General features: G+C 32.4%; 3 protein-coding genes across 16 annotated transcripts in view; 2 read left to right on the forward strand and 1 right to left on the reverse strand.

Annotated features, from left to right (window-relative positions):
* LOC132697463 (antichymotrypsin-2-like) lies at nt 1-26,308 on the forward strand. 12 transcript variants are annotated; one of them, XR_009618157.1, is made up of 5 exons: nt 13,627-13,864; nt 14,443-15,347; nt 15,410-15,551; nt 18,823-19,561; nt 22,169-22,306. XR_009618157.1 is itself a non-coding variant. In XM_060663015.1 (5 exons), exons 1-4 carry the CDS (start codon nt 13,789-13,791, stop codon nt 18,957-18,959), a joined length of 1,260 nt encoding a protein of 419 aa, XP_060518998.1. In that variant the 5' UTR covers nt 13,628-13,788; the 3' UTR covers nt 22,169-22,287. The 12 variants fall into 12 exon arrangements, 11 of the variants coding, with proteins under 11 accessions (XP_060519000.1, XP_060518999.1, XP_060518991.1 ...); XM_060663015.1 differs by having other exon boundaries at nt 13,628-13,864; nt 18,823-18,959; nt 22,169-22,287; XM_060663010.1 differs by lacking the exons at nt 18,823-19,561; nt 22,169-22,306 and adding exons at nt 25,741-25,901; nt 26,133-26,273 and having other exon boundaries at nt 13,629-13,864.
* Nucleotides 3,372-10,735, forward strand: LOC132697465 (uncharacterized). The gene is made up of 2 exons (XM_060663018.1): nt 3,372-3,437; nt 9,052-10,735. The coding sequence occupies exon 2, from the start codon at nt 9,055-9,057 to the stop codon at nt 10,351-10,353; it is 1,299 nt and encodes a 432-aa protein (XP_060519001.1). The 5' UTR covers nt 3,372-3,437; nt 9,052-9,054; the 3' UTR covers nt 10,354-10,735.
* Nucleotides 26,309-26,513: 205 nt separating the features above from the next.
* LOC132696071 (eukaryotic translation initiation factor 4 gamma 1) overlaps nt 26,514-27,764 on the reverse strand; it is a 32,216-nt gene continuing 30,965 nt past the window's right edge. For all 3 annotated transcript variants that reach the window (XM_060660640.1, XM_060660637.1, XM_060660638.1), the window contains one exon: nt 26,514-27,558. In XM_060660640.1, coding sequence (XP_060516623.1) covers nt 27,467-27,558 — 92 coding nt within the window. In that variant the 3' untranslated portion in view covers nt 26,514-27,466. The remainder of the gene's footprint in view (nt 27,559-27,764) is intronic.

Below are 27,764 nucleotides of genomic sequence, written 5' to 3' on the forward strand. Positions count from 1 at the left end.
TATTCAAGTTAAACGTTACCTAATATTCGGTTTGATTCGCGTGGTTGTTGTCATCAGAGAATTATTTTCTGAATCAATAATAAAATATGAAGTAGTTTTTTCTTCGAACAAGTTATCTTTGACATCTTTATCTTCGACGATAACATTTATTTTTGAAAATTCCTATCAACCAAATTTTAGTTAAACGGTTGCCACTGCTATCGACGACGAAACAAGTTAGATTTGACGTAAGTAGAATATGTTATAATAGATATAATTAATTGTTTTGTAAATTTAGTTTTTTGTTCATTTCCTTTAATTATTTTATATAAACTGAGAGTTGTTTTTTTTTATTTTCGAAGAGACCGTTAGGGATTAGTAATCTATAGTGTCGTGTGTCAAATTCACATGCTTTAAAAATGAATTAGGTACCTTGTGCTACCTATGGAGTGTATGGAAAAAGTAGAAATGGAAAGAATGCTGTAATCCAGAACACAGATTTTTGGTAAAAGGTGTTATACTAGTTTTAAAAAGAAATTATGCATTAAAAACTATTTTAGTTAAGTTTAGTTGCCGAAAAGTATATACGTTTCATTTTATTCATTATTTTGGTTAATTGTGGAGAGTGCTACAAAGTGGCATTAAGAACTGACTAAATACATACCGGATTAGTAAAAAATACAGGACCGCTTACATATCTTCAAAACTGCCAAAGCTGGAACGATAAAATTCAATACCTAGGGTTTTTTGGACATGCAGAATACAAAAATGCTAACAGCAATGTCCTCAGATTTCGCCATGAAATTTATAATTCTGGTAACCTTCCACTGATACAACTTCTAAAGTTTCCTATAGTCAGAAACTTCCAAAATTCTGAGATGTTAAGATTTCTTTTGAAGTGGTAAATCTGACAATGCTGCTGTTAGCATTTTTGAATTCTGCATGTTCAAAAACTCCCAGGTATTGTATTTTGTATTGGCGGTTTTGAAGATATTTAAACGTTCCAGTATTTTTTACTGAAAAAGCAGTTTTGCGGTTAATTGAAACAAAATTTTGAAATTATGAGACCTCACTAAATTCCACATGGGACGTGTAACGTAAAACGTGGCAGTATTTTAGATATTAAAGGGACATTTTATACTAACCCGGGATAGTTGCCTTACTTTTTAATAATAAAAAAAGAGAAGAGAAAAATGTTTTAGTGGAATACATGGTCGTCGTCAAAAAACTTTGCAATTTTTGTTCGCTTATAGTTTTCCTACATTTACTACTGCAATAATTTCTATCCAATATTGAGCGCGAGCACGACTATATTTTTACAATATTGTTTTAAAGAAATTGGGTTACTACAAACAATTTATTAAACTTATTTGACCCCAGTTGCCCATTGCCACCTACATCTCTCGTCATGCGGTGACTAATTCATCTTAATAATTCATGTTCCTTATTAAAATCATGTCTACAATCCATTTTCTCCGTTTGGATGGAGAAATTTTTTTCGAGTGTACTAAAACGATTCTGATGCGCGACGGTATTGTAGTCTGATAAGGGAGTTAATCTTTTACTCCTTTAATAAAAATGTTTAATTCGGATTAGATAAAATGTTATTTTTACTCATTGAATATGTCACCGATAAATAATTTAACCCAAAATTATCATTAGACGGCATTACGTATCTAATAATAATTTATGATTTCATGTGCAAAATAAAAGGGTTTACAAAAGCTCTATTAGATTGCATTTTAGATATATGTTGCTCCAACGATTAGACGGACAACTAAAAATGAGACAAATTAGAATGATGACAAAATGGATCAAAAATTCGTCTTGAATATTTTATCGTTATGATCCCAAATATTTTTCCCTGGAACCAAGCAGGATTTTTACTGCCCAAATATTATCTATCGCTATCGGTGTTTAGTGAAGCTTGTCAAATTTCTCGTACTTGAGGCCTAAAATCAACTGATACCATGCCTAGAACGACAATATTACATCATATGGCATGGAAATTTTTCAATGCTAGCCAAATTTTTTTTTGCAAATATATTGTTCTACTTCCGTCTGTAAAATACCTAATTAGACACCGATGTAGCATGCGGGAAGCGTCACTTTACCACGTCAGTTTCGTTTCTCACGGATCCGAGCCACTTCGGACATTTCCGGGATTTTACGGGTTTGGGAGCAATCGGATGTTTTCTGAGATATTTTTCACGCCTTGAATTTTGACGTTTGTCAATGCTGAAGGTCATGTCAGTGAATGTCTTCGTGTTGTTTTGCGAAAATGTACCCAAGAACTAACGGTCGTAGAAAAAGTATAGTGTGCAACACGTTCGGTAAACTTTTTAAGTCACTCGCGATTGAAATGCCGTTTACTACACTTGTGACATAATATACTATTATATCTAAAAATATTATAAAATCTGCAGCCCCCTTTCCACTTTCAGAATGTCTAATAGTTCCGAACAATTTTATGACCATTCAAGAAATGCCTGTAACAGCAGGTAGTTATTTTTTGTAATGGTTGTTAACGTCGTGAAATACTAATCTGTCAGGAATAGGTCCGATCATTGGTGCCTACACGTTTTTTCTAATGTCACCTACGAATATATCAGTCGCCAATTTTGAAACAAGACAGTATAATTTTATTTTAGCAAAGTACACAATATATTTTTTAATTCACGGTCAGTTACATTTCTCGTGTCTGTGATAAAACTAATAATTAAAAAAATAATAATTAAGATTTAGAATCTATTATCGAATTCTGCGAAAATTACTAAAGGATAATTTCCATACGACCTCAAAATGCGGTAGTTTTTTTTATTTTGATAACATTAAATAGCTATTTTGTGTCAAATGAGAAATCTTTTTCACTAAATTAGAGATACCTGTTAAACTTAACAACTTTATTGTTGGATCCAGAGTATAAAGTCTAGCATCTTCTTAAAGGTTACGGGCTTGTTTCAATTTAGAACCCAGAATGTATATTTTCGGGTACCCCGAGTAATTAATGGATGCTTTCCGAATGCATGCCCTGTAAGTTATCAAGCATTACAAAAACACAAAAACCCAAAACATCGGAACGTTTAAGAAACTATGCCTGACACTGTAATATGTCCTGTAAAACCATAAAATTTCCTTTTTAGCATACACAAAGTTTTCGCATAGTTTTGGTTGACACTAGTATTAATGTCAATGTCGCCACTAATTTCAAAAACTACCATTAAAATCACGATAATCGGAATACATTACTTCCATTAATAAGGTTAACACTATATGGAACTACCTAAAATAATATTGTTTATAATAGCAAAATCAATCTAATCAGAATGTACATATAACTTGATATTGATAGATAAAATTTTGTTTTATAATTGTCAGTATTAGATAAACTGCCGAAAAACCACACGTATTTCGTATTACTCACGTTAAAAGTATTGTTACTTTCGAGATTCCATAAGGTAACAAACTATAAAGTTGGTGCGGATCAAGATTCAAAATTATGCAGCGCTTTCATTTGCATGCAACTGGAGTATAGGTATTTCTCATATATATTAAAGGGTTCGGAAAATAACCTAATCCCGTAGTACACTGCAGAGTTTAATATTATTATACGAAAGCTTAACTTTAAATATCTCTAAAATTTAACTGATTAAGGTTTTAAGAGAGCTTTCAATAACGTACCAGTACTTTGAAATCGTAGTATCAATTTTGGCGTATCAAACTGGTGGCGAATCTAGAACCAGCTTAGTATTATATGTTTAGACATTTTAGAGAAACGTTAAATAACCATGTTAGGAATGACAGGCCATTTTATGAGCAACTTCATGTCATCAAATTGTTGCAACGTGACACTTTGTTATTTTCTCTAAAAAAACACGTTATTCATCAGCTTGATACTAGAGTTAAGAATAACTTCGAAATACCATTTTTTATGCTTGGTATTAGAGAATGTTCAATCAGCCCTCAAATAGTAAGTTAAGCAAAAAGTTTGACAAAAGCTATGTTAGTGACGATTTTCATTTGGCGCGAGCGGAGCGAGTGCTTGAGAAACGAGCATGGTATTATTGGAAAGAAGAACGTAATATACGACAAAATAAATAAGAACTAAAAGTTCAGATTTTCACAAAATTATACGAGGTGCGGCAAAATGATAGGTACTATTTGGGATGTTAATAAAAACCAAACTACATAAAGCAAACATTTTTTTAAATTATTTTTGAAATGTACATTTTGTGCCATTTAGGAACGTTATTTTTAAAAAATGATGTCTTTTAAATGACGGCCATTATTGTCGATGCACTCTTGTAGGTTCTTGCCGAAGCGCATCATTACCCGATGGATCATTTCTTGGGGAATTGAGGCAATTTCTTGTCTTATGGCTGCCTTTAATTCTTCCAAAGTCTGCGGACGATGTGTGAAAGCTATCGCTTTCAGGTAACCTCAAAGAAAAAAGTCGCAAGGCGACAAATCAGGCGAACGTAGCGGCCAGCCAAGATCACCCCGTAAAGACACTACTTTGTTTAGGAACATTTCTTGAAGAAGATTTAGTGAACGACGCGTTGTGTGCGATGTAGCACCATCCTGCTGAAACCAAAGATGTGCTCTTTGATCGTTGTTCAACTCGTTCACTTTTGGACGCAGGAAATTGTTAAGCATATCAAAATATCGATCTCCGTTGACTGTTACCGTTATTCGATCTTCTTCGAAAAAGTAAGGACCCCACACGCAGACAGTGCCTTTTGAACTGTGAAGATGTCGCTCATGACGGAAATTTTGCTTATTTACAGTACCCGAGAGGTGAAAGTGAGCTTCATCGCTAGACATGAATACAGCGCCTCTGGGGATGTTTTGAAGAATATCCTGGCATACATTTGTACGGGTTTCAAAATCTCTTGCGCTTAATTCCTGCACTACCATCATTTTGTACGGATGCATTTGGAGTGAGTTGTGTAAAATTCTTCGAACACTTGTATCGTGAATTTCTAAAGCAGCTGCATGCTTACGAGCTGCTTGGAGACCGTTGTACGGAAACTCTGACTGCATTCACATTTTCCGGTGTTCTTACTGTCTTTGGTCGGCCAGTAGACTTTCGGTTAAGCGCAGAACCTGTGTCCCTGAAGTGTAAAACCCACCGACGAATTGTTCTTCCATCCGGAACCGCGTCATGCCGACCAACATCAAACTGATTACAAAAGGCGCGCTGCGTCGCTATTACAGATTCCCCATTTCTAATAAACTCCTCGACAACGAAACATAATTGCGTACTTTTGTCTGCCTAACGCGAGTGCGTACACAGTGTTGCCGGTTTTACAAACCGAACAACCACTATTTGAAATCCTGCCTACCTTTTTGCCGCACCCTGTATATATTCACATGACAATTGTTTGACAATTGTCATGTGGATATGTATAATTTCGTGAAAATCTGATTTTCATCAAGTAAAAGCCACCTCAGTTCAATTTACGTAATATTTAATGTGCGCTAAACCTTATACCTTAATTCCAGACCACAACAAAAGAGTGAAATGTATAAAACAAAAAGAAAATTAAAAAGTCAAAAACAAAACAAAAGTTTTGTTTCTATTCTCGTATGCAGTCTAATAAACAGTCATCAAAATCTCTTAAAATATTTGTGACAATCCCGATTTGAGTGCAAATATTAATCCGAAAATGTTTTTAAATTCTAATCTGCTAAACCCTTCTATATGAGCCGTTTACTTCTTCGTTTCCTTGGCTAATAGGTTGTAAATTTTGAAAAAAAATCTTACTATTACTATTTTGTCCTAGACCTAGTTAAAATAAAAAATATTGTACTTTAATTAAAATTACACTAAGACATTTCCACACGAATATATTGTTTTAATCAGCTTGTCATTAAGTACAGGTTAGTGTGTGAAATTTATGAGCATGCGCGATATGTCGTAGCCGCTTTCAATGCATTGACATTTCTTCCGTTAAATTTAATAAGATTTCACAATTAATATGCAAACTCAAAGTTATTAAATTGACAACAAACTAGTTTTTATTTACTGCACTTAACTACGAGTAGCCTGAAAATATCCACTTTGTCTGAATTTTCGGAACTTTACTTGGTAAACCCGTACCGTTTTCTTTAGAACAGCCACAAACACCGGTGACGATTGATTTTAGTTTTTCGAATATTTTTTTGAATTGTTATTTTATGAGATTGAGCTATTTCTATACTTATACATTAACCAACACTTTTCCACAATTTTTTATTCATAGTCTAGACTAGGGATGAAGACAGTCGAAATCTAAGTCGGTCACCACTATTTTGAGTCCAAGTTTTGTTGTTCGCACATCTGCATCAGTCTTTCTTAATAAATTTCTAAAGTTCTCCATACCCCAATTGACTTGCTATTGTTGCTTTTTTCTGTACTGATCTTTTCCTACGATAGTATCGTTTTCGTTTGTGCTCCCCTCAGATTAATATTGAAGTTCCGTTTCTGTACATTTTTGTCGATTAACAAGGTCTGCTTTGCTTGTTCTATCTGATATAATGCTCTGCTTTAATTTTTTTTCTATATTTCTATATTTTCAACCTACAGTGAAGTCCGGATATAGTGAACTGGAAAGTTGCATCAAAATTAGTTCGCTGTATCCGAGGTTTATTACAAGCAATAAATGAACTTGTGTACACACCTGATGTTTACCCGATGAATGGAGGTTATTACTTAATATATAATATATGTAAAAACAAATGCCACGATATACTAGCATTTTTCTAGATATTACGTATTACGTAATATTGGAAGAGTGAAAATTAAATATGGGTCTGTACAAAACAAGTAACAAGTGAACAAGAACAAGTATCAAAAATATCTAAAAAAATTAACTAAAAAAAAATCATGTATCGGATGAGTCGGAAATTTTGGTTTGTACGAGTCTGTTAATATTACTTATATAGCTTTCAAGATTACAAAAAGAATTCCAAACTTTCTCAGGAATATCTATTATTTTGTCCGTCATGTATTTTACGAAGGGGTCATTGATCATGGTCACTTCGTCAATAACCTTCTCGTTCAGCTCATCTTCACTCAATTCTGCATTTGTTTCTGAAAAAAATAACGTAAATCAGTCATTATTTTAATGTTACATTTCACGTTATAGGTACCTGTGGACGATAACTGGATAATTTCGTCTTCTGTCGAAGATTCGGTTGGAATAACTTGATCGTCTATTGAAACGTACCTTTCGAAGTCGAAATGTTCAATCCTATTCCTAATCTCTGCTTCCAGGGCTTCCAGGGCTAACTTCCTGCCGAGCACGGTGAATAAAATTTACAGCACGAAATAAGCTCACTGAAAACTCTTGTCCATCATCAATTGCTTCTATCATCTTGATCAGCAAAATCTATCTTTAGTGACCCTTCAGGGAATGGATTATGAGTTGATTCATGGGCTACAGTTTTGAACTGCTATTGGGTGTAATAAAAAGCCGGTTTTGATTTGGTTCAATGGAACATTGGGATGTGCTGGACAATTATCGAGAAAAATAATTTTTCTGTTCTTCTTCTTCACTTCTGTATCCCATTGGAGCAGCTAAGTCAGATGTCAGAGTCAGATGTCATCCACGCTTTCCTGTTTGACCTGTACTTGACTGGTAGGGTCTTGTTTTTAAAACATCTTGGGTTTACTGATTTGCCGATAACAAACAGCTTTCTCTTTTCTGTCCCAGACATGTTTGCAGTAATTCGAACTGTTATTCGAACCTTGGGCAATTTTCCACCTGCACACCTTTCTCCTTGGAATTTCTATGTCTTATCAGGGGTTAGATTGTAGAAAAGGCCGGTCTCACCGCCGTTAAAAATATTGTCACTATCAAATTTTTGCAAAGAGCAGGTCAAACCGTTGTGAGCCAGATGTTAACAACATTCATATCAACTGATGCAGACTCACCAACAATTTTTCTTCCAGAGATACAATTTCTCTTCTTAAAACGTTCAATCCAAATTCTGGAACACACAAAATCTCTTCCTTCTATTCTACTTCCCATTTCACTTACTTTTTGCTGAAGAACTGAACCATTTATAGGAACATTTTCTTTTTTTTTGGGTAAACCACTGTAAAAGTCCCTTATTGACGCCTTCATAATTTTCTGAACATTTTACAACTTGCATTCACTTGACCATGGGACGAGAGCGTCCTATCTTTTTTTTAGGCAAATTTCACGAAAAATATCATTTTGTTTTATACCAGTTTTAATTTTTTGTATAACATTTTTCTTTCAAAGTTAATGCTTTTCGTTTTTGCTTCTCCATTTGAAGGTCTGTTATCAATATTCTCCACGAAATCTAAATCACAACTGAGGTCAAACCAATAACAAAACAAATGTGTATGTATTTTAACGTTCCTCCGGGGAATTACCGGGTAAACCCCCGAAAAAGTTCATTTTATTCTCCCGGGAATTACCGGAATTCATTAAAAACGAAACTGCAGTCGAAAGTTCACTATATCCGGGTTCACTATAAACAGAACAAATTTACGTTTGTCTTATGAGACTTTTTGAGTGTATTTCAAAAAGTGTTCATTATAACGGAGTGTTCAGCAATAAACGGGTTTACTATATCCGAACGCCCCTCTATACGAGCCGAAAAAATGGAAAAATATACAGGGTGAATAATTTGAGGGCGGCATTGCTTCTCGCCGACCAAGAAATAAATGACTATTTGACTTTGAAAGCGCTGCATATACCCACATCTGGCTTAGACCATATAGCTACTAGATAGTTATACAGGCCCAGCCTATACTGACGTGGAACTTTTGAAGGCACAATGAAAAAAAAAAGTTGAGAAGGGCCATTCAATAAGCGCATGCGCGGTCTTAGTCTAGATGTAGCATTTTTTCATCAATATTTTCTCACAATATGCCCAGATCACGTTAAATGTAATAATGTAAATGCAGGCTAGGGTGCGAAATTGAGAAACATGCACGGAAAATACTTCGCATCAATTTTTACTGTCCTTAGACCACTTTATTATCTAATAGCTATATGATATGCACAGCCGTCGGCAAACAACCACGCAATTTTCAACTCGTCATTTTTGTTGCAGAACATGGGATCGACAGCGACTGAAACAATGCTAGTCATACTTCCCTCTTATTTCTATCTAGTCATATCAGTATTAATAGCTTCGTTAACGTCGCCACGGAACGGCTTCAAGTTGTTTCTTACTGAATTTTGCATTATAGTAATACCCATAATTTTATCGACGACAATATTAGCGCACAAAATAGTTCTAATAATCACAGCGTTATCGATACTAGTGAGGATAATTCTGTTGTACGTGTGGACCATACCCAACATGTTTCCTATCAATCAATCGAAATACTACCAAGACACAGGAAAACGAGACTACGTGACAAACATCCGAGCCACAATTAACGTAATAACCGTGGTAGCGATCTTGGCTGTGGATTTTAAAATTTTCCCGAGCCGATTTTCCAAAACGCATACCGTAGGTTTTAGCCTAATGGACACCGGTGTAGGTTTGTACGTATTCGCGAACGGCATCGTCTCGCCGGAAGTCAAATCGAGAAAGGAATCCATCCGGAGAACGTTGAAGACTTGCGGGGCTTTGACGGTGCTCGGTTTCATACGGTTTTTGTCCACCAAAGTGTTAGGGTACCACGTGTCGGTCATCGAATACGGCCTCCATTGGAACTTTTTTCTCACTTTGGCGGTGACGAAAATGCTATCCACTCTTATTTTGCGTTGCGTCCGAGTAAACTACGTTTACATCGTGGCCGCTGTCCTGACATGTTTCCACGAAACGCTGCTGCAGTTTTATTTAAAGAAATACGTTTTCTCGACCGCCAAACGGGACGGTTTAATATCGGCCAATCGGGAAGGCTTGGTATCGATCCTCGGATTCGTTGACCTGTATCTGTATTCCGTTTATTTCGGCTACACCGTCTTCAAGTCGGAGCATAACAAACTTCTAACGCATGCGAAACTTATCTTCGCGATTACGTTAACGCTAATTTTAACGAACACGTTCGACCAATGGTTTGAGGTTTCGCGCAGGATCGCCAGTGCCGGTTATATTTTTTGGATACTGTTCATAGCGATTTCGATGAGTTATTTGTTCTATCTAAACGAGGAGCTTGAAAGTTTCGTATTTACCAACAAAATACGGAATTACGTGTGTGCTCCGTTGCTATTTGAGGCGATCAATTTTAACGGTTTGGCTTTTTTCCTGATCGGGAACGTGCTGACTGGTTTGGTAAACATGACGTTTGACACGCGCGAGGCTGCTGCCCCCACGGCTATCTTGGTTATGACTGGGTATATGTTCGTGTCCTGCTTATTCGTCCATTTTCTACACAGTAGGAAAATTAAGTTGAAATTCTGATGTTTGAGTTCGCTACAATTTGATTCAAATACACTTGCCTGTTTGGAAAACGGAGCAGCGCAAACTCCATTTTTTTTATAATCGGTTTTTCAGATTAACAAACAATAAATCCTCCAGGAAAAATAATTTGATGCTTTTTTTTTTACTTAGACGAAACTGCCTGTATTATAGCGTCACTGATAGTCAGAGTGAACTTTATAAAATGTCAACAATTAAGTTGAGACTCGCAGAAAATGAGGGAAATTTTAAAACCAAAAAAAAAGTTAATAATGGGGATTGCCGTCTTTCTTTTGCTCGTTTAAATGAATGGGAGAATATGTTCTCATTATTTGATTAGTTTATCCTTTTATCCTATTTACCGATAAAAGTATTCTTAATAAAATAATTTACACAATTTCTTTAAATATTTGTATAAAATAACATTGCCATTAATCTAACTTTTTAAAAACCTTGAGAAAAACGCCCTCAAATTGATATACGGTATTATTTAAAAATTATTGGTAAAATCTTTTAAAATCTTAACTGACTCTTATAATATCAAAATGCTACATTCAATTTTTATTTTTAAATGATGAAATTAAAATAATAATTGAAAAAATGGAGATACTACATTTAAATAATAATATTTATTATATTTATTTATTATCTAATAACTCGATGAATTTTTTATAAAACAAAATCGGATCATATAACAAGTTTATAAACGTTTTTATAACTTTTTTACGGAGGAGTACATTCGACTGAGTGACGTGATGATTGCAGAACATAGTCAGAACAGTGCTTTAAGTAGCTATCGAAAACCGTGACTGAAGTACCGAAAACGATCGAATAAAAACTATTCGATAGATTTAATTCTGTCTGTTTCGATTTATTGATTTTCTTTGCTAGTTTGCTTTTCGTCTACTTTTCAATGATACAGTGGAGTATTTTTGATACAATATTGTTTTTTACATGCTACTTCTTTCAAACACGATTGCTGTACGGTGATATGTACCGATCAACTTTCTTCGCCAGGTTTCATTCTCAATAGTTTAAGTTTCTAGATTCATTTTTGTCATATTTGTATGCACTTTGATCGTTAATCTGTTTTGTAGTTTTGTTTAATTTTTGACGTACCAGGTTTTTATCTCCATCATTACATACATTACATACATTACAATAGTCAGCACAGGGTCATCTGAAACCTGTGTTTTTTGCCTCAAAATATTGTGTTATTTACCACCATTATTTTATGTAGTGTTAAAAGCGCGATTATAAAATATTCATTTTTTAAGTCATCCACGAATGGAGCACTGATCATTGATTATTTAAAATTCGTGAATGATAGAGTACTCCACTGTAATTTTGGTTCTAATATTAAGAAGAAACTGTTCGTTAACAGTTGTTTGCTCCCTTCTTCAATCAATCAACCAAATCTATAAGAGAGCAGGACATCGCGTCCGCCATATTGTCGAGATTGTAGTACGCGCGATAATAAGAATTTAATCATTCACTCTCGTCTATGGATAGGGAACTGGTTAACTATACTCGGTGTTGATTTTGTTAATACATGATAATATGTGAATGTGCCTTAATCTACCTACTTTGTGAACAATTTACCACTACGGGTTGCTGAGGTTACACATAAGAATACAGGAATGGCAAACGTGGGTAAGAGCTATGTGGAGTTTTTAAGTGACTAATTTACTTGGTGGTAAATTTCTAAATAGCCTCTAATTTGATTCCCTGAACAGATAAACTTCTCTCTTGTTTATGTTTTTTCCAAAAATTTGAAAAAATGACCATAACCACGCGAGTTAAGATATTGTTTTAACTTAATTTGATCCAGTGACCCCTAACCTTTTTTATCATCGTTTTTAACCTCCAGAAAAATTTACTTATTATGTTGACAACACTTGAAATTATTAAAAATATCGGATAAAAAAAATTTAGTCCGGTTGAATCCTACTAACAAACTAACCAAAACTAACAAAGGAGGTCTAAATGGAAAATTAGCAAATGTCTAATTAAAATTGCATCGTTGCTTGGTGTTAAAGTTTACATGTAACACAGCATAACTTTTAACGGCTTAAGATCAATTTAGAACAAGCGCCATGCGGTATAAAAAAGACGCTTCTACAAAACGTTTTTATTTATTTTTGTTTCGTTGCCAAAAGTTTATTATTTTTATTATTGAATTTGTCTACGCCACTGAATTGACATTCGTAATAAATTATAAACATCCAAAAGTCATAACAACTTGAAATGTAGTTTTTATGTTTTTGTATTCTGCGCAAAATTCTAAGTTGATTGCAAATTTTAAAAATATGTATTGATAAACGTTTGTTCATTCCAAATGATCAATGTCTTAACAAGCAAGGTGTTCTAAGCAAAATGTTGACAGAACATTCGAAGATTTCAAGATTTATTAGTTTAATGTTTATCAAATTCACCGATCTCGTAAAAAATAGCTTCAATTTGGCAGCATAATTTTTTCATTATTATTTAATCGTATTACACGTTCCTCTAGCTAAATGCAGCACAATGCAGAATAATTCACAAATGGTGACCAAATAATGAACCAAATGAAATTTTAAAGATAAAAAATGTTCCAATATTAGAATTAGAATTAGAAAGGCTAAAATTTAGTTGTGATATATATGAAAACTGTCTGGTGACAGATCCTTACCTGTATTACACTCTACTGAACTCAAAATCTGGCATGGTTAGCTTACTATGCAATTTTAAACAGCATTTTAGTTTTTTTAAATTTTCGAAGAACGTACAAGAGTTTAAATTTGTAGATACTTGAAAGACTCAAACCATACTACGCAGAGTGGGCAAATATATTAGAAGATACTCTCAGGATGTTGCTCGAAAAATAAATTGAATGACAGGCAAGACTACGTCGAACAGTTTCATATAGGTTTTTTCGACTCGACAAAGTTTTAGAATTGATTGTTGTCAATTTTAAGGGACAGTTTAACGCGTGCCCATACTGATATAGTGACGTCACAAGGCCATAGGCAAAACAATTCTTCCATTTTAGCCTTTTGGTGCTTTTAATTGGGTTTTGAAAGCAGTAAATTTGCTTTAAGAAGGCAAAGTATTGCATTAATATCCAAAGTAAAAGGCGAAAGAATTTAATTCTTTTATACAAATAACAAATGAACACAAATAAATCGCTGAAATAACTATCCCTTTCGTTTATCTTGGTTATGTACTCATACAATTGTCAACTAGGCGTCAATTTATGGACGGATGGATGGGCCAATGGCCTTTGTAGTATATTTTCACATTACGGAAAGTAAAGAAGTAGAAAAATGTTCTGTGGATTTTAAGGGGAAGATAATTTATCCGAATGGAATTTTGAATTGTTTGTTTTGGAAATACCCGAACTTCCATAAAATTTGTTGCTGTCAAGGTCGATTCGTAAAGTATTTTGACACATTTCGTATGAAGCTTATCGACAGTGGGGCGTTTTTTTATTGTGGTTGGCGTAATAAGACCAAGAAGACGGCTTATTCAATAGGTATTTAAGCTTACTTTTGGTTAATTATACTTTTAACCGGCATTTTGGGACTACGCCTTGTTATAGATGTACATGTATTGATTTTTTTAGTTTATGTTTAAGAAATATACCAAGCTTGATAATTAAATCCTTGAATTAAATACCTACAAATACCACTTACATGAAGGATTTTAATCGCTCATATATTTTCAGCGATAATTAAAAGTCAAATCTCTCAAAATGCCTTTCTAATTTGTTGTAAAAGTTGCAAATTTTTATTTAAAAAAAAAACATTTCATCTATTCTATTCACATTACATGGTACATTTTGAATATCAAACTGCTTTGATGTCAATTAAGTACTTTAGGGTATATGTAATAGAGTTCTGTAATTTATTATTGTTCACTTAAATTTTTGCAAAGCATTTTGGAGGTCCGTTGATAAATTCTAGACATTTTCGATATGGTGTCTTGAAAACAGTACAATCCTTTTTGTATTTTATGTATACCTTAACAAACACATATATTACCTACTATAATACTTTTACCACATTGCCATTGTTTAAACTACTTGGAATTAAAAAATGTTTTTATTTACAGAGTTTATTTTTACCATATTTACTGCTTTATCAGTTACCACATTGACAATGGCAAATAAGCAAGAATTGCAGTCTGTCATTCAAGGAAACAGCTTGTTTACCAAAGAGCTATACAGCATATTATCCAAAACTGAAGGAAATGTATTTTTTTCACCAATCAGTGTGCATGCCATATTGTCTTTGGCATTCCAAGGAGCTAAGGGAGCAACTAAAGAAGCTTTTGCTAAATCTTTAAATGTGGTAGACAGTGATGTTGCAGCTACTGGTTACAAAGATATCCTGGCACACTTAAACAACATTTCTGATGTTCAGTTGCTAATGGCCAACAAAGTTTATGTGAAGCAAGGAAGAAATTTGAAACAGTCATTCAAAGATGTGACTGAGAAACATTTCCTTGCAGAAGTGGAAGCAGTTGATTTTGTGCAAAGTAAAGAAGCAGCAGAAAAGATCAACTCATGGGTTGAACATAAAACTAATAACAAAATCAAAGACCTAATAAATCCTGGGGATCTTGATGCCCTCACTAGATTAATACTAGTAAATGCAATCTACTTCAAAGGCATGTGGTTGAATAAGTTTAATCCAGAACGTACACAAACTGAAAAATTTTATTTGAATGAGAATGATACCGTTGATGTCCAAATGATGTTTAATAAAGACAAATATCTTTTCAAGGAAGACAGTAAATTAGATGCAAAAATTCTTGAGATGCCTTATTCAAATCAGGATGTTAGCCTGGTAATTATCTTACCAAATAAGAGAGATGGAATAGCTGAACTGGAACAAAAACTGTTTGATACAGATTTAACCAAAATAACTGAAAATATGTTCAAAGTTGATGTGATTGTTAAATTGCCAAAGTTCAAAATTGAACACACAATTCAATTAAATGAACCTCTCTCTAAGGTAATCTTTTGCGATTTAAATGTTTAGAATGATAATTAATTTTAATATTTCTGCATTTTAAGGCGGGTCTTGACATAATATTTGGAGACCAGGCTGATTTTTCTGAATTACTTGAAGGTGATGAAGCACTGCAAGTAAGCAAAGTTGTACAAAAAGCATTTATTGAAGTTAATGAAGAAGGTACTGAAGCTGCTGCTGCCACTGGTAAGTTATTGTTATAATTTGATAGAGTTATTGAAATGTAATAATTAGGGTATAAATTTAACATTATTCTGCAAATGATCTACACATAGAAATATTTGACTACTGAATTGATTATTTTTCCAATTTTAAGCTATAATATATTCCTATAAAAATTACATATATACATAATAAATGTGTCTGTTTAAAGACTCTATGAGATCTCCTTAGAAAATGCTTTATAAATAAACACAGTTAAATTCGTTTACGAACAATTGGATCTCTGCCCTAAATGTATATGGTTTTGATGGCCAAATATTAACTGCTAATGTGATGAGGAGCTTGGCAGACTTTGTTTTCTTTTCTTTTTTTTTTCACTTCTATAGACTATATTTGGTATTTCTATCATTTAAATTTTAATTTTGAGAATCCCTTATAATAGTTGTAATGACACACAATAAAGGCATTTAGGCAAGGGAGGAGTGGGGTGAGGGGGTTGCCTAAAAAAATGTTTGCTATGTAACCATGTAAGATGGGAGAAGGTACTTCCCTAGAGAGGCAATAAATCATTTGCCCGTGACATTATAATATAACAATATTTAAGTGTTTATAATTGCATTATTAATAGTTAAATTAAATAAATTTGACATATTGACACAAAACAAGAAAAAAAAAAGACCCACCTATGAAACAGGTCTTCGATTTGTTTACATCCAGATGAAATGACATTTCGGAATTCTAAACTCCAAGTTCGCCGCAAACTTTACCGTGTTATGGTATTCTTGCTATTAGTCTTTGTAATAGCTATATCCAAAAACACCTTTCCCCTTTCAAAAAGTCACTTTTCTCTGAAAAATAAGCAAAAGTAGAGATAGTGCAAGACGCCGGTGAGTTCGAGGGTAAAAAGTCCCTTACATTGGCTTAAGCGTTTTTTTCGTTGTAACATTGCCACATTTAAACAGGAGCTTTTTTTCCAAGCTTATCCTTTTGTTAAAAAAAGAAATATTTGTCATTTCAGGGATGATGTTTCACGAAATATTAGCAAGACATTTTGTTAATGTACCCATCAAGATATTTGCATCATGTTAAAATAAAAATCATTCTATCTCCCTTGATTATGTGTCTATTGATCAATCAGATTAATGTTAATTTTACCCTAAAAAATGCTTCGGTGTAACTGAATGTTTTGCATGCTGTTGTGCAATGCCTTAACTCCATGTTATGTGCTGCTTGGTGAATCGATTTGTTTTTCTCTGCCTTCGCGCTATTTAATTAAAATGTTTTATGCCATGATTTTTATTCCCAATGATAAGTTATTTGGTTAAGTAAATTTTGATAAAATATACTATTCTTGATTTGATTGTATAAGCATAAACCATACTTGCGTGTGCAAAGAAGGAACTGTGTGAGTGTAACAGTTGATTGAATCAGGTAAGATGCATATTATTTAGTTAAAAATATATGTGACATCTAAGAGGTTGTTGTCTCTTACACCAAGTGAGTTAACATTGAGTCACATGAGATACATTGTTTTGACGTGTCTCAGCTGTTTTAATTACCACACATGTACGGAACTCTTGTTTTTAGTTTTCCGTCACACCTGTTTCCTCGTTTTTTATGTTCATTTTGATAATAGTGATTAAAAATGCAAGTACATGGGCACTAAATTATATTGTAATAGAGAATAAGCTAGACTTCGAAATTGTCCAAAAGTAAACTTTGTAAACAGACTGTGTAATATTTTAGGTGTTAAAATGAGAATGAAGAGAGCCATTTCGTGTCGGGACTTTTCTGCCGATCGAACTTTCATCTTTATGCTTTGTGTTCGTCACAAAGGTGTTCAGAATATATTGTTCTATGGAAGATTGGCTATTCCAAATCCGAATCGCGCTAGTTTTAATCACGATGAGTTATGAGCATATGTTTAGAGAATCATGCTTTAATGTCATAATGGTTTTATAAAAAAAATGGTCAAGACAAATACGTGAAAGTAACAGAATTCGTCGAATAGATGAATATTTTTTGTTAATCCTAATGCAGGCTACAATGCCAATTCAAACTCATACATATTTTAGTTCCTAACTTTTTCTAAGCACATTTTTTTATCCGAGTCATCAATTACTTAGATTAGGAATGACAAAATTTTATTGTGAGTAATTTGTAATCTAGTGATTCTGCTTCTGTACTGTTTCGCTTCAAACAGTTCTCCGTCCTCGGTAACGCAGATATCTTTAATACTCTAAACCTCGTTTTAATTCGATATTAAATAGTTGTAATTTCAAATTTAAAAGGTTTTCTTGTTTTTAAATCAACATAACAATGCGAAAGTTTCTGACACTGTTTTTTTGAAAACCAGGTGTGGTCGTAATGGTGAGATCCCTTGCTAGAACACCTCCGTCAAATTTCATCGTCGATCATCCATTCTTGTATCTCCTTACTTGCAATCTAGAGGGGAACAGGAACATTCTGTTTTACGGTCGATTATCCAAGATATAACTATCCGCTATCCATTTAATTTTTTAATAATACTTCAGCTGCCTCAAATAGCACCTCAAGATGTTTTAATAGATTCGACAAAATTCCTACGAATTTTAACCATAATTCCAAAATAGCTCGCATTGCAAAATCCTGTGTACAATGGAAACAATTGTTTATCATGTAAGTGAATCCACCAATATTTTTGTTGTAGTATATATTTATGTAATAATAGACACCCTATAAACATATTGGATTTGAGTATTTTTTATAGTATATAATATATATTTTAAAAAATCTATTTATATATTTTTGTATTTATGTTGTGATAAGTTTTTCATATTTTAGTAATATTGCCACTAATATGATAGATTTCTATTTGACACTGTCTATTAGTAATAAAGTCATTTAATTGAAAGGGTAATTTTACTTTTTTTTTTTTCAACGTCGCTATGATTATAACTAAGCATTAAGTGTAAGACTTTGATGTATGAATTCTATCTCTACTTTCATCTTTTATATTTTAAGATACACACTGAACGGTTGCATTTGCATTGAGTTGTTTATGGCACGAGCAAAATTTGTTTGTATACCTATTTGGTTTTTGCTTGGTTTTGTGTCCCCCATTCATATTTTGAAAACGTTGATTATTATTTTTCCTAACAACTCAAGGTGCATGTCAATTAGTGAAAAAAAAAGAATCTCTTTTCATTTTCGTAGTATTAATTATTCAGCTTGCAATTAAATCTAGTAGGGTTGTGCGAGTTTAAACTACTCTTATATACTAAGAAAATTTTTGGCGTAATTTATTTTTTGACAGGTCTGGAGATTCAGATGAGGTGTTTACCAGTGTGGGAAGAATTTACTGTTGACCATCCATTCATATTAGCCTTAATCGTAAATTTCAATAATTTCGATAATGTTTTGTTTACTGGAAGGATCGTGAACCCAGAATAGGTATATATTATGATACTTTTATGTTTGTACAGTTTGATGAAAAACTAGCCACAAAAATAACAGCTGTCTACTATTTAATACGTGAGCAAACGCCTTGTTATAATCTCTTTTGTTTTAAGATTATTAAATTCAAAGCAGGTTCCTAAGCTTCTACCTCAGTCTAAAATAAAGCCAGTGTTTCTTTACCTGAGGTTTTTTGTTATTAAAATAAATGTAAATATTTATGCATTATTTTTTTGAATATCAATAAATGTCATAGCATAATGTGCTTATAGAATAAGTTAGATATTTTTTAAACTGACATGTTTCGACGAATTTTAGTAATCCTAAAAGACGTTTTATATCTAGAACTACTGCCAAGAAGAAATAATAATTAACGACATATTATACTTGCAAAGAAAGTAGCTACTGGCGCTTAAACTTATGTTAAGAATTAGCTATACCAAAACTCAATAGAATTATACCAAAGAGTAAACAAAATATTATGTTCAGCTATTCTCGGCAATATGAAATGGAAAAAAAAATTATAAAACAGTAAATTCAAATATTCAAAATTTAACTGGTTGGCTGCAGAGAAGAAGGCAGAGGCAAAAATGACATACGTGAGTTAAAATTCCTTCTACCGTGGCTTCACAAACACTACTCAAATATCTTCTTTGGACCTCGAATTATTTGCGGTCCCACTTAAAAATGGCGTGGACCGTCAAAAATTTTAATAGGCATAGACAACAAATACACTTCTAGGATAAACGATAAAAGCGGCGTTACCAGATAAGTCATGAAAATTATTTAGTTTTTATGCAGATGTTTAAGTAGGACCGGCACGTTCAGTAGGTATTATGCTCTTATCATAAATCCAATATAAACGCAGATATATATACTAAGATATGGAGCTACTAATCTCTAAAAGTTTAAATTCTAAAATTCAGCTTATTGTTACTCAAAAAATTACAAATTGAATAAAAATACTACTATATTATAATAATTTAATTTGGTCTAAATTACAAAACTAAACAAACTTTACATACATGAAAGAAAAGTAGCTAAATTTCAATATTAGTGCTTGGGAAACACTTCAAGTCCAACATTTATGCAGAAAATGGCTTTATTTTGGACATACTTCTTTATTTTTATTTCGGCTTTATTTTAGACTTATTTAGGCCAAAATAAATCAAGAATTATATCGAAATTGGTTTAATTTTTCGACCTTTGATCGTAATAAAAATTAGTGCCGTACAAATTCGAATTTTACCAATTAGACTATTTTCTATAAATTTCTCTACGTTCTTATTACAGAGAAATATCGCAAATAAAAACGCCGAAGGGGCAAATATGACCAAAACCAAAAAAAAAAATGAAAATTAAAGTAATCCATTCTCAACTTGCTCACAAATAATCCATCTAGTCAAATCACCTCCACATTTTAAAAGATTGACGTTCGTTCTTTTTTTATCACTTGCATGATTTCCGGGGGGGGGGGGGGGTATTTTGCATTTTGTCTTTAACGGGGATAAAAGGTAATTTGGTTAAAGCTCACAAAGATTTGCCGTTTGTGTTTGTCAGTTCGTCCATCGGCATTAGCAATATTATTTGCTTATTTTAAAAATATCACTTAACTACATTTGAAGCTATTACCAAATTAGTCTAGCATGACTACTAAAAAAGAACGGTGGGGACATCAATTACTTAGCTAGTTGCTTAAAAGAGTATGCCACAAATTTCAACTCCATTGTAAACGCTGGATGATTCATTACGTATACTTCCGGATCTAATAGTCGACCGAAATTTGGGAAAATACCTAAATTGTAGAAATCGACTAAGAGAAATTGTTGAAAATATATAGCGGTGGGAAGAAAGAGTTGATAATATCAAAGACCAATTGCGAATTTTCTACAATAATTTACCTTCTGGCTATCGATGTGGTTCATCCTAGAATAGAAAGTATTGAATCAAAAACATGCACAATTTTAATAGGTAGGATTAACTTTATCCTACATATCTATAATGTTTTTACAATATATTTAAAGTGATGGTTTTTAGAGCGACAATACATTATACAATTTTTTACATTTTTTTAAGAACCGTCGGCATTTGTTCTGGACATTACTTAATAATTTTTACCTAACCAAATTCTTGGTCTGAACGAAATTGGAAATTCATACCAAATTACAATTTTATGATCTCTTCTCCGTTTGATTTTACAATAATCAAAATTGCATTACTTCTCGTAAAAATCATATAAGTGCATTTTTTATATACCCATAGCAATTATGCCCTTTGAAGAAAAAGTAGAAACTTTAATTTCTTAAATTTTTCTTTGTATGTGATAGGATTTGTTTCCGAAGTCCTGTGAGTATTAATTTTTAAATTTCGCCCAAAGATATACCGTTTCCACAACCATCCTTTTCGGCACGTGTACTACAAACCAGGGCCGTATATAAGATGTTAGCTGACAAGAACTGTGCCGTGCGGACTGTTATATTTTAAAAGTAGGGAAATTGTGATTAACTGTTATATTAATTCATATTAGTGTGCTTTTTATAAATCGTCCTACAACAGTTCAAGTTGAATTTGCCCATTAGATAGATCGATCTCCTATATTAAATCAGATTAGAAATGTTAAACTGATTTCCATTTTCCTAGGAAAGCAATACAAAATCTTATTGTTTCATAATAGATGTTTTCCCAGTTTGCTATTGCTTGATTTTTGTGGGTTGGTAAAATAAGAGTATGCTGTCAGTTTTATGAAACAGTATTTTCTTAGGCATCGAAGCTTTGAAGTTATTTCTATCATATCTACCATTATTCAATTGTTTTTCAAAGACGCAGTGTGCCATTTTTATTGAGGTGCCATATACATTTTATTACAATTTATTTCTTACCAAATACTAACATTATTCAATTTTATGATTATAACTAGCCATCGCTATATAATGATAGGCAATGTATAGCTAAAGCCGATAAAACAACTTTAGAAAATGTTAAATTTAGACAGTTGTTATATGATAAATAATTATAACAACGTCGAAATCGACCTTTTATTCTTTTACACTACCCTCAAAGTGCTGAAACTCGCAACAGTGTACAAAATTTACTAACTCATTGAAATATAGTGCTTAAATTCATACATACAGTGAAATAAAAATTGGAGTTGTAATTTGTTTCCCAGGCACGCTAAACTATCTGAAAAAATCACTATTTTGAAACAGATTTTCACATATCTTGGCGACGAATGAAAGTTATACTCAGAGAAGAAGAATTTCCCGTAGATCATCCCTGCATTTTCTTACTGAAGAAAGCTCAAAGCGTATCACCCAACAGAAGGAAGAAGCTTTGGTATCCATTATTTATCGGAAGGCTTGCCCAAATTACAACTACCTGATATATATTGTAGTTTTAGTCAAATAGTTTTGGCAAATGGGACCGCAACTTGTATCTTTGAATAAAATTGTATATTACAAATATGCTTCTTTTATTCATTAGTTGTTATCGCTCAAGATTAACAGAAGAAAAATCAATGTGCGTTTATGTATGTTGGGTGTTATTTAAACAGGACCGCCTGTTTAGAACGATTGTGTTTAAATATGGCAATAGAATGTTATTACTTTGGGACAACTTTGAAGTTGTAGTATTATAAAAAATATTAATTATAAAAAAAAGTTTGTTCATGTGCCTAACTTAAATAACACCATGACTAGTGCGAAGTGAAGAGTTAAGTGCTAATTTATGCTGAATATTTTTCCTTTAACCTTGTTGCGTTTGTGTTAAAGCGATGTGTGTCGAAAGGGTTTGATTTTATTTTATCATAATGCTTGTAATTTTAGGGGTGCAAATAAATCTACTCATGGCGTCGTTTCCACCGCAACAACCGAATTTGTTTTACGCAGATCATCCGTTCATAATATTATTAAACAATTATTTAAGAGTTAGAGATGAAGAGAAAAATGCTATATTCCCTGTGTTGTCCAACCTGTTCATAGGAAGAGTGGTGTTTCCAAAGTAAATTAAAAAATGAAATGAAATTTTCATTATTTTAAATTGCACATGTAACGAAAAATATCTCAAAGAAACTGGTGCAGTAAGACCATAATCAAAAAATAGAGCCTTAAATATTAGTTGAAACAATAATTGCTTTTAGTAACCATTTATGTCAGTCTCTATTTATTAAAAAAAATGCAAATAAAGCTTTCAAATTACTTAAAAAGGATTAAACAAAATAAAACTTAATATGAAAATTTGCAATATATATTAAACAACTAAGTGAACATATTTAAATACATTAATTAAATATCTAGATGTTTTTACGGCCGCACAAATTATATTTTACCCAATATTTATGTCAAATGGTCTTAGCACTTAATATGTAGCTATTAGAAATAGACGTGACAAATTATATTTTACCCTATACATTTATATCCAATTGGTCTTAGCACTTGATATGATGATTTTATATTAGAAATATACGTGTCAAATTAGATTTTACCCAATACATTTATGTTTATATGGTATTGAGACTTAATATGTATATTAGAAATAGAACTATTAGGTAGGATGACCCGTCCAAAACGCAGTATTGCTTGGAAAATTTCATTAAAAAAAACTATGAAATGCGTTAAATTTGTTTGTGAGCGGGCAACTTTCAACGCAAATTTAGCATAAACTTAGTCAAACTATGCGTCGAAGAGATACCGCAAATAACGTAAAATGTTTATTGAAGATATATGCATATAACCCCCCCCCTGGGTTAAAATTCAATAAATTTGCATTCCTCATAAAAATTTATCGTCTTCATTCTAATGAGAACTGTTCAATAGGTCAACAAAGTACTAAAATATTATTGAAAGGTACGACAATTAATTTAAAATAGAATACAAACTACACTTATTCAAAATTAAAACCGCTTCTACTAAAAATTGTATACTGCTGCATTTAAGTATGTTTCACTATCACAAAGACCGAACATTTATGTATTCATAGATGTTTTACATGCTCGCACAAATTCTATTTATTAGCTTTTATATACTGAGTGAACGGTATTCAATGCGCCAAACAGCAAAAAGATTCAACTCTATTCGCCAAAAAAGACTTGACAATATGCCTCGTTAGGGAAATACAGGGTGATACACAGCTTAGTTCCGAAATTATTTTCCTTATATCGATTTCAAAAGATTATACATCAATGTCAATATGTCAGACGTATGGGTAATATCCACCGATTTAACCTGCAACAAAATATTACAATTAACTATCTTTAAACGATCGGTAGTCGATGTTCCTAATCATGACGACCTCTGCGGTTTAGAGAAGAAATTTCAAAAACTAAACGTTAATGCCATATATCTCATTAAATATGAATTTCGTTACTTTAACGAAGAATTGCTTTTTGATCCATTCTGTACCGACCACTCTGCATGTAAAAGCTGTAATGTAAACTAGCCAAATGAAAGCAATACTTGCAGAGTTGTTGCTTGCATCTTTGACGTCTCCCAACTTCATTTTTTCCCAAGAATCCGAAAATTCTTACCATAGAACATCCATGTATCCTACTGTTAGACTGCTTGTAATATCTTGTTTTTCGGAAAGTAAATAACACATGGACACACTGGGTATGTTAGTTGCCTTTGTGTGAAGATTATATTAAACTAACCAAACTGCAGGTGTAATTAATTTAATAAATTGAATTGAACAGATTCGGACACTTTGGTTGTTATCCAGGCCGCCATTCCTTATATGCATGCCTTCGTTGTGAGGTGGAGTAGCACCATCATGTTTAAACCATATATATGCATTTCTAATGGGTGCAATAACTTGATATCAAATTGTGGGCATTTTTTTATCTTTTGAAATACATCCTTAAAACACTTGAAAATTGTTTTAGTTTTCCGCAATATTTTTGGTACTTAATCAAGGGAACTTAAAAATAATCAAAATCAGCGATACGCAACTTTTCGCTGATTCAATCCACTCGGTATATACATTAATATATATATATATATATATATATATATATATATATATATATATATATATATATATATATATATATATATATATATATATATATATATGTAATAAATTATTTTATTTATTTATTATTATTTTAAGGCATTCAGTGTTGCCGCTTTTGTGAACGGCAATATCTAGTTTAATCACCTGTATGTTATTTCATTGGATTATATTCGAAAAATAATAAGTTGGTTTTGTTCATATACCTTTCCTACTGCTAAAAATGAATTTTGATTTCAGAATCAATAAAGACAAACAAATTTGGGTTAATTTCTATCACGAAATTTGTAAAGTTTGTAAAGTTTTTTTTTGCCTAAATGTATAAAATAAAATACCAATAAAGATATTATCCATGATAATTCAAATTAGAGAGATGAGAAAGAGATGTACACGTTGCGACAAAATAATGCTAGCAATAAAGCTTCCTCGCCGAATTTAAAACAGACCCATTTTTTGATGCCATGTTACTGGCAAATCCTGTAGAGCAGAAGAAACGTTAATACTCTTGCAATTATAAAACATATGTTTCTCCTGAGGGATATTTTTGGCCTACCGCATTTGGGGCACTTATTCAAAGATTTACAATGAATCTGTTTCATCGTTTTATATCAATCAAGCACATTGGACCACTGTTATTCATCAGACAGACGAATCGGTTACTGGCGTTAGTTAACGTTTCGGCCTGTTTTTTTATTAAATGCCTACATGTGTAAAAGGGCGCCTCTTTCGCTATGTGCATCAAACATTTTTATACGATTTTAATATTTTTTTCCAGGTCTTCAATTTATGTTGTGCTCTATGCCACCACCAGCAAAACGTTTTACTGTCGATCACCCTTTTTTAATAGTGCTTCAAGCTCAGACGTCTATGGCCCCCGCGGTGTTATTTGAAGGACGCATTTCTTCTCCCACATACATCTAATAGGCATCACCACACGTGAGCGTCTTCCGATGTGCGGCGAGAAAGTATACCATGTTAACTCAACTTTGTTGATCGCCCACTTTCACATAATGTGTTCATCAAATTGTTTATTTTCTTCTCATTTGTTAAACTTTATCACAATTCTGTCAATTCGATATTAAAGAACGTTATAAATTTTTTGAGAATATATAGTGTGATGAAATACACTTTACCCTTAAATTTAAAGGAATAAAAGCTTTGTTTCAGGTGTGCACTTTGTCCGTTACTCTGCGCCAAGACCACCAAGAAACTTTAAGATTGACCATCCATTTTTAATAGTGCTTCAAATAAAAAAACCAGTTTCTATTATACAATTTTTGGGAAGAATTTCTTCACCAAACTCTGAATAAGTTTTGGGTTACAAAAAATTAATAAAACCTTTTTGTATGAATTTCAATAAAAGTAGTTTTGATAAAAAGTATGTCTTATTTTAATAAACGACTCTTGAAAAAACTTTGAAATTAAGTTTATATTAGTTATGTTAAATTTGGGATTTATTTGCGCATTGGCACCATGTTTGGGATGGATCAGAGGCAGGACTTGTATCATCTGGACTTCTGGAAAAATAAAACGCAAGGTGTAGTTGATATTTTTCTTTTTTTGTCAGTTGTCTCAGAATGATTTCGTATAAATGTTTTAACAATTGGTAGACTTTCGTTCGATACATGTATTTGGTAAAAGAAAATAATCAACCTCTTTAAATCAACTTTCATAATCATATGTATATAGGAAAATCAACCGGCCCAAAGTTAGCTGATCTTCATAGGCAATGAAAAGTACTTCCATAAAACAAGAAGATCTCGATATAAATATATTCATAATATACAACATAAGATTCAATTCGTAGTGTAATCTAGAACCAATTAATTTACCTTTAAAAAATTTATTCTATATTTACATCAGTCAGAAAAATACTGTATATGCTTTGGAAAATATATACAATATTTTAAAGAAAGTAACTTCTGACTAGCCACAGTTTAATAATTGCAGTTTCAGATTTTTTAATACAAATTCAAATAAAATCTAAAACTGAACTGCAAAGCTGTATATTTTATTATACAGAACAATGTTATGACGTCTAAAGGTATAACTTATTGTATGAAATCAAATAACAAAATATAACAAGACGCGTTTTCACAATTCTATTCGGGACTCAGCAGCCGGCACAATTTTATTTATAATTAAAAAGTCGCTATAAACAATAAAAAAACGAAGATAATTAATATAAAATATATATTATATAAATAATAAAGGAAGTAATATAAAACTGATCAAAACACCACTGAGCCCATTCATTGATCCAGTTTCAATTAATCAACAACACTTCTCCAATTTTTTACTGTTTGTGTACTCACTTTGCCAGTTTCACTGCACTATTCACTTCTTGTTACTGTTTTCACAATATTTTTAGTTTTTTTTTTATTTATGTATAATATATATAATATAAACAATTGTATAAATTTTACCTATAGTCACTATCACTTTATATGTTTCAAAATTGTTTTTGTCCTTGTCTACACCACAGCTTTCATTAGCAACTGCTATGGATCCTCAGAATTCGAAGAATACTCCCCTTCTTCTTCATTTTCTTTGAGTGAAGTGAAGAAGGAAGTCAATTGTTTTAAGCATACACCTAAACGGAAAAATAAACATTTTTGAGGCGCCAATATAAAAAGGTGTCACGCTACATTTAATTAGATTAAAATTTGGTTTATGGAAAGGAAAGAATGAGAACAGCCATTAAATAAAGATTTCTTCAAAAAAATACCAATAAAACAACAACTGTCAACAAAAATTACTTAGACCTTTTACGCCATTCAACGTGAATCATCCAATTCT

Source organism: Cylas formicarius, unplaced genomic scaffold, assembly GCF_029955315.1.
Source record: "Cylas formicarius isolate icCylForm1 unplaced genomic scaffold, icCylForm1.1 PGA_scaffold_1__22_contigs__length_36826433, whole genome shotgun sequence".
NCBI lineage: Eukaryota > Metazoa > Arthropoda > Insecta > Coleoptera > Brentidae > Cylas > Cylas formicarius.

What these genes read in the sequence shown, in the direction of transcription:
- LOC132697465 (XM_060663018.1), top strand. Translation starts at nt 9,055, where the DNA reads ATGGGATCGACAGCGACTGAAACAATGCTAGTCATACTTCCCTCTTAT.
- LOC132697463 (XM_060663006.1), top strand. Translation starts at nt 13,789, where the DNA reads ATGAAGCTTATCGACAGTGGGGCGTTTTTTTATTGTGGTTGGCGTAAT. An exon ending in GAAGACGGCTTATTCAATAG is followed by an intron (nt 13,865 to 14,442) that starts GTATTTAAGCTT and finishes TTTTATTTACAG; the next exon opens with AGTTTATTTTTACCATATTT. An exon ending in TGAAGCTGCTGCTGCCACTG is followed by an intron (nt 15,552 to 22,783) that starts GTAAGTTATTGT and finishes TTGTAATTTTAG; the next exon opens with GGGTGCAAATAAATCTACTC.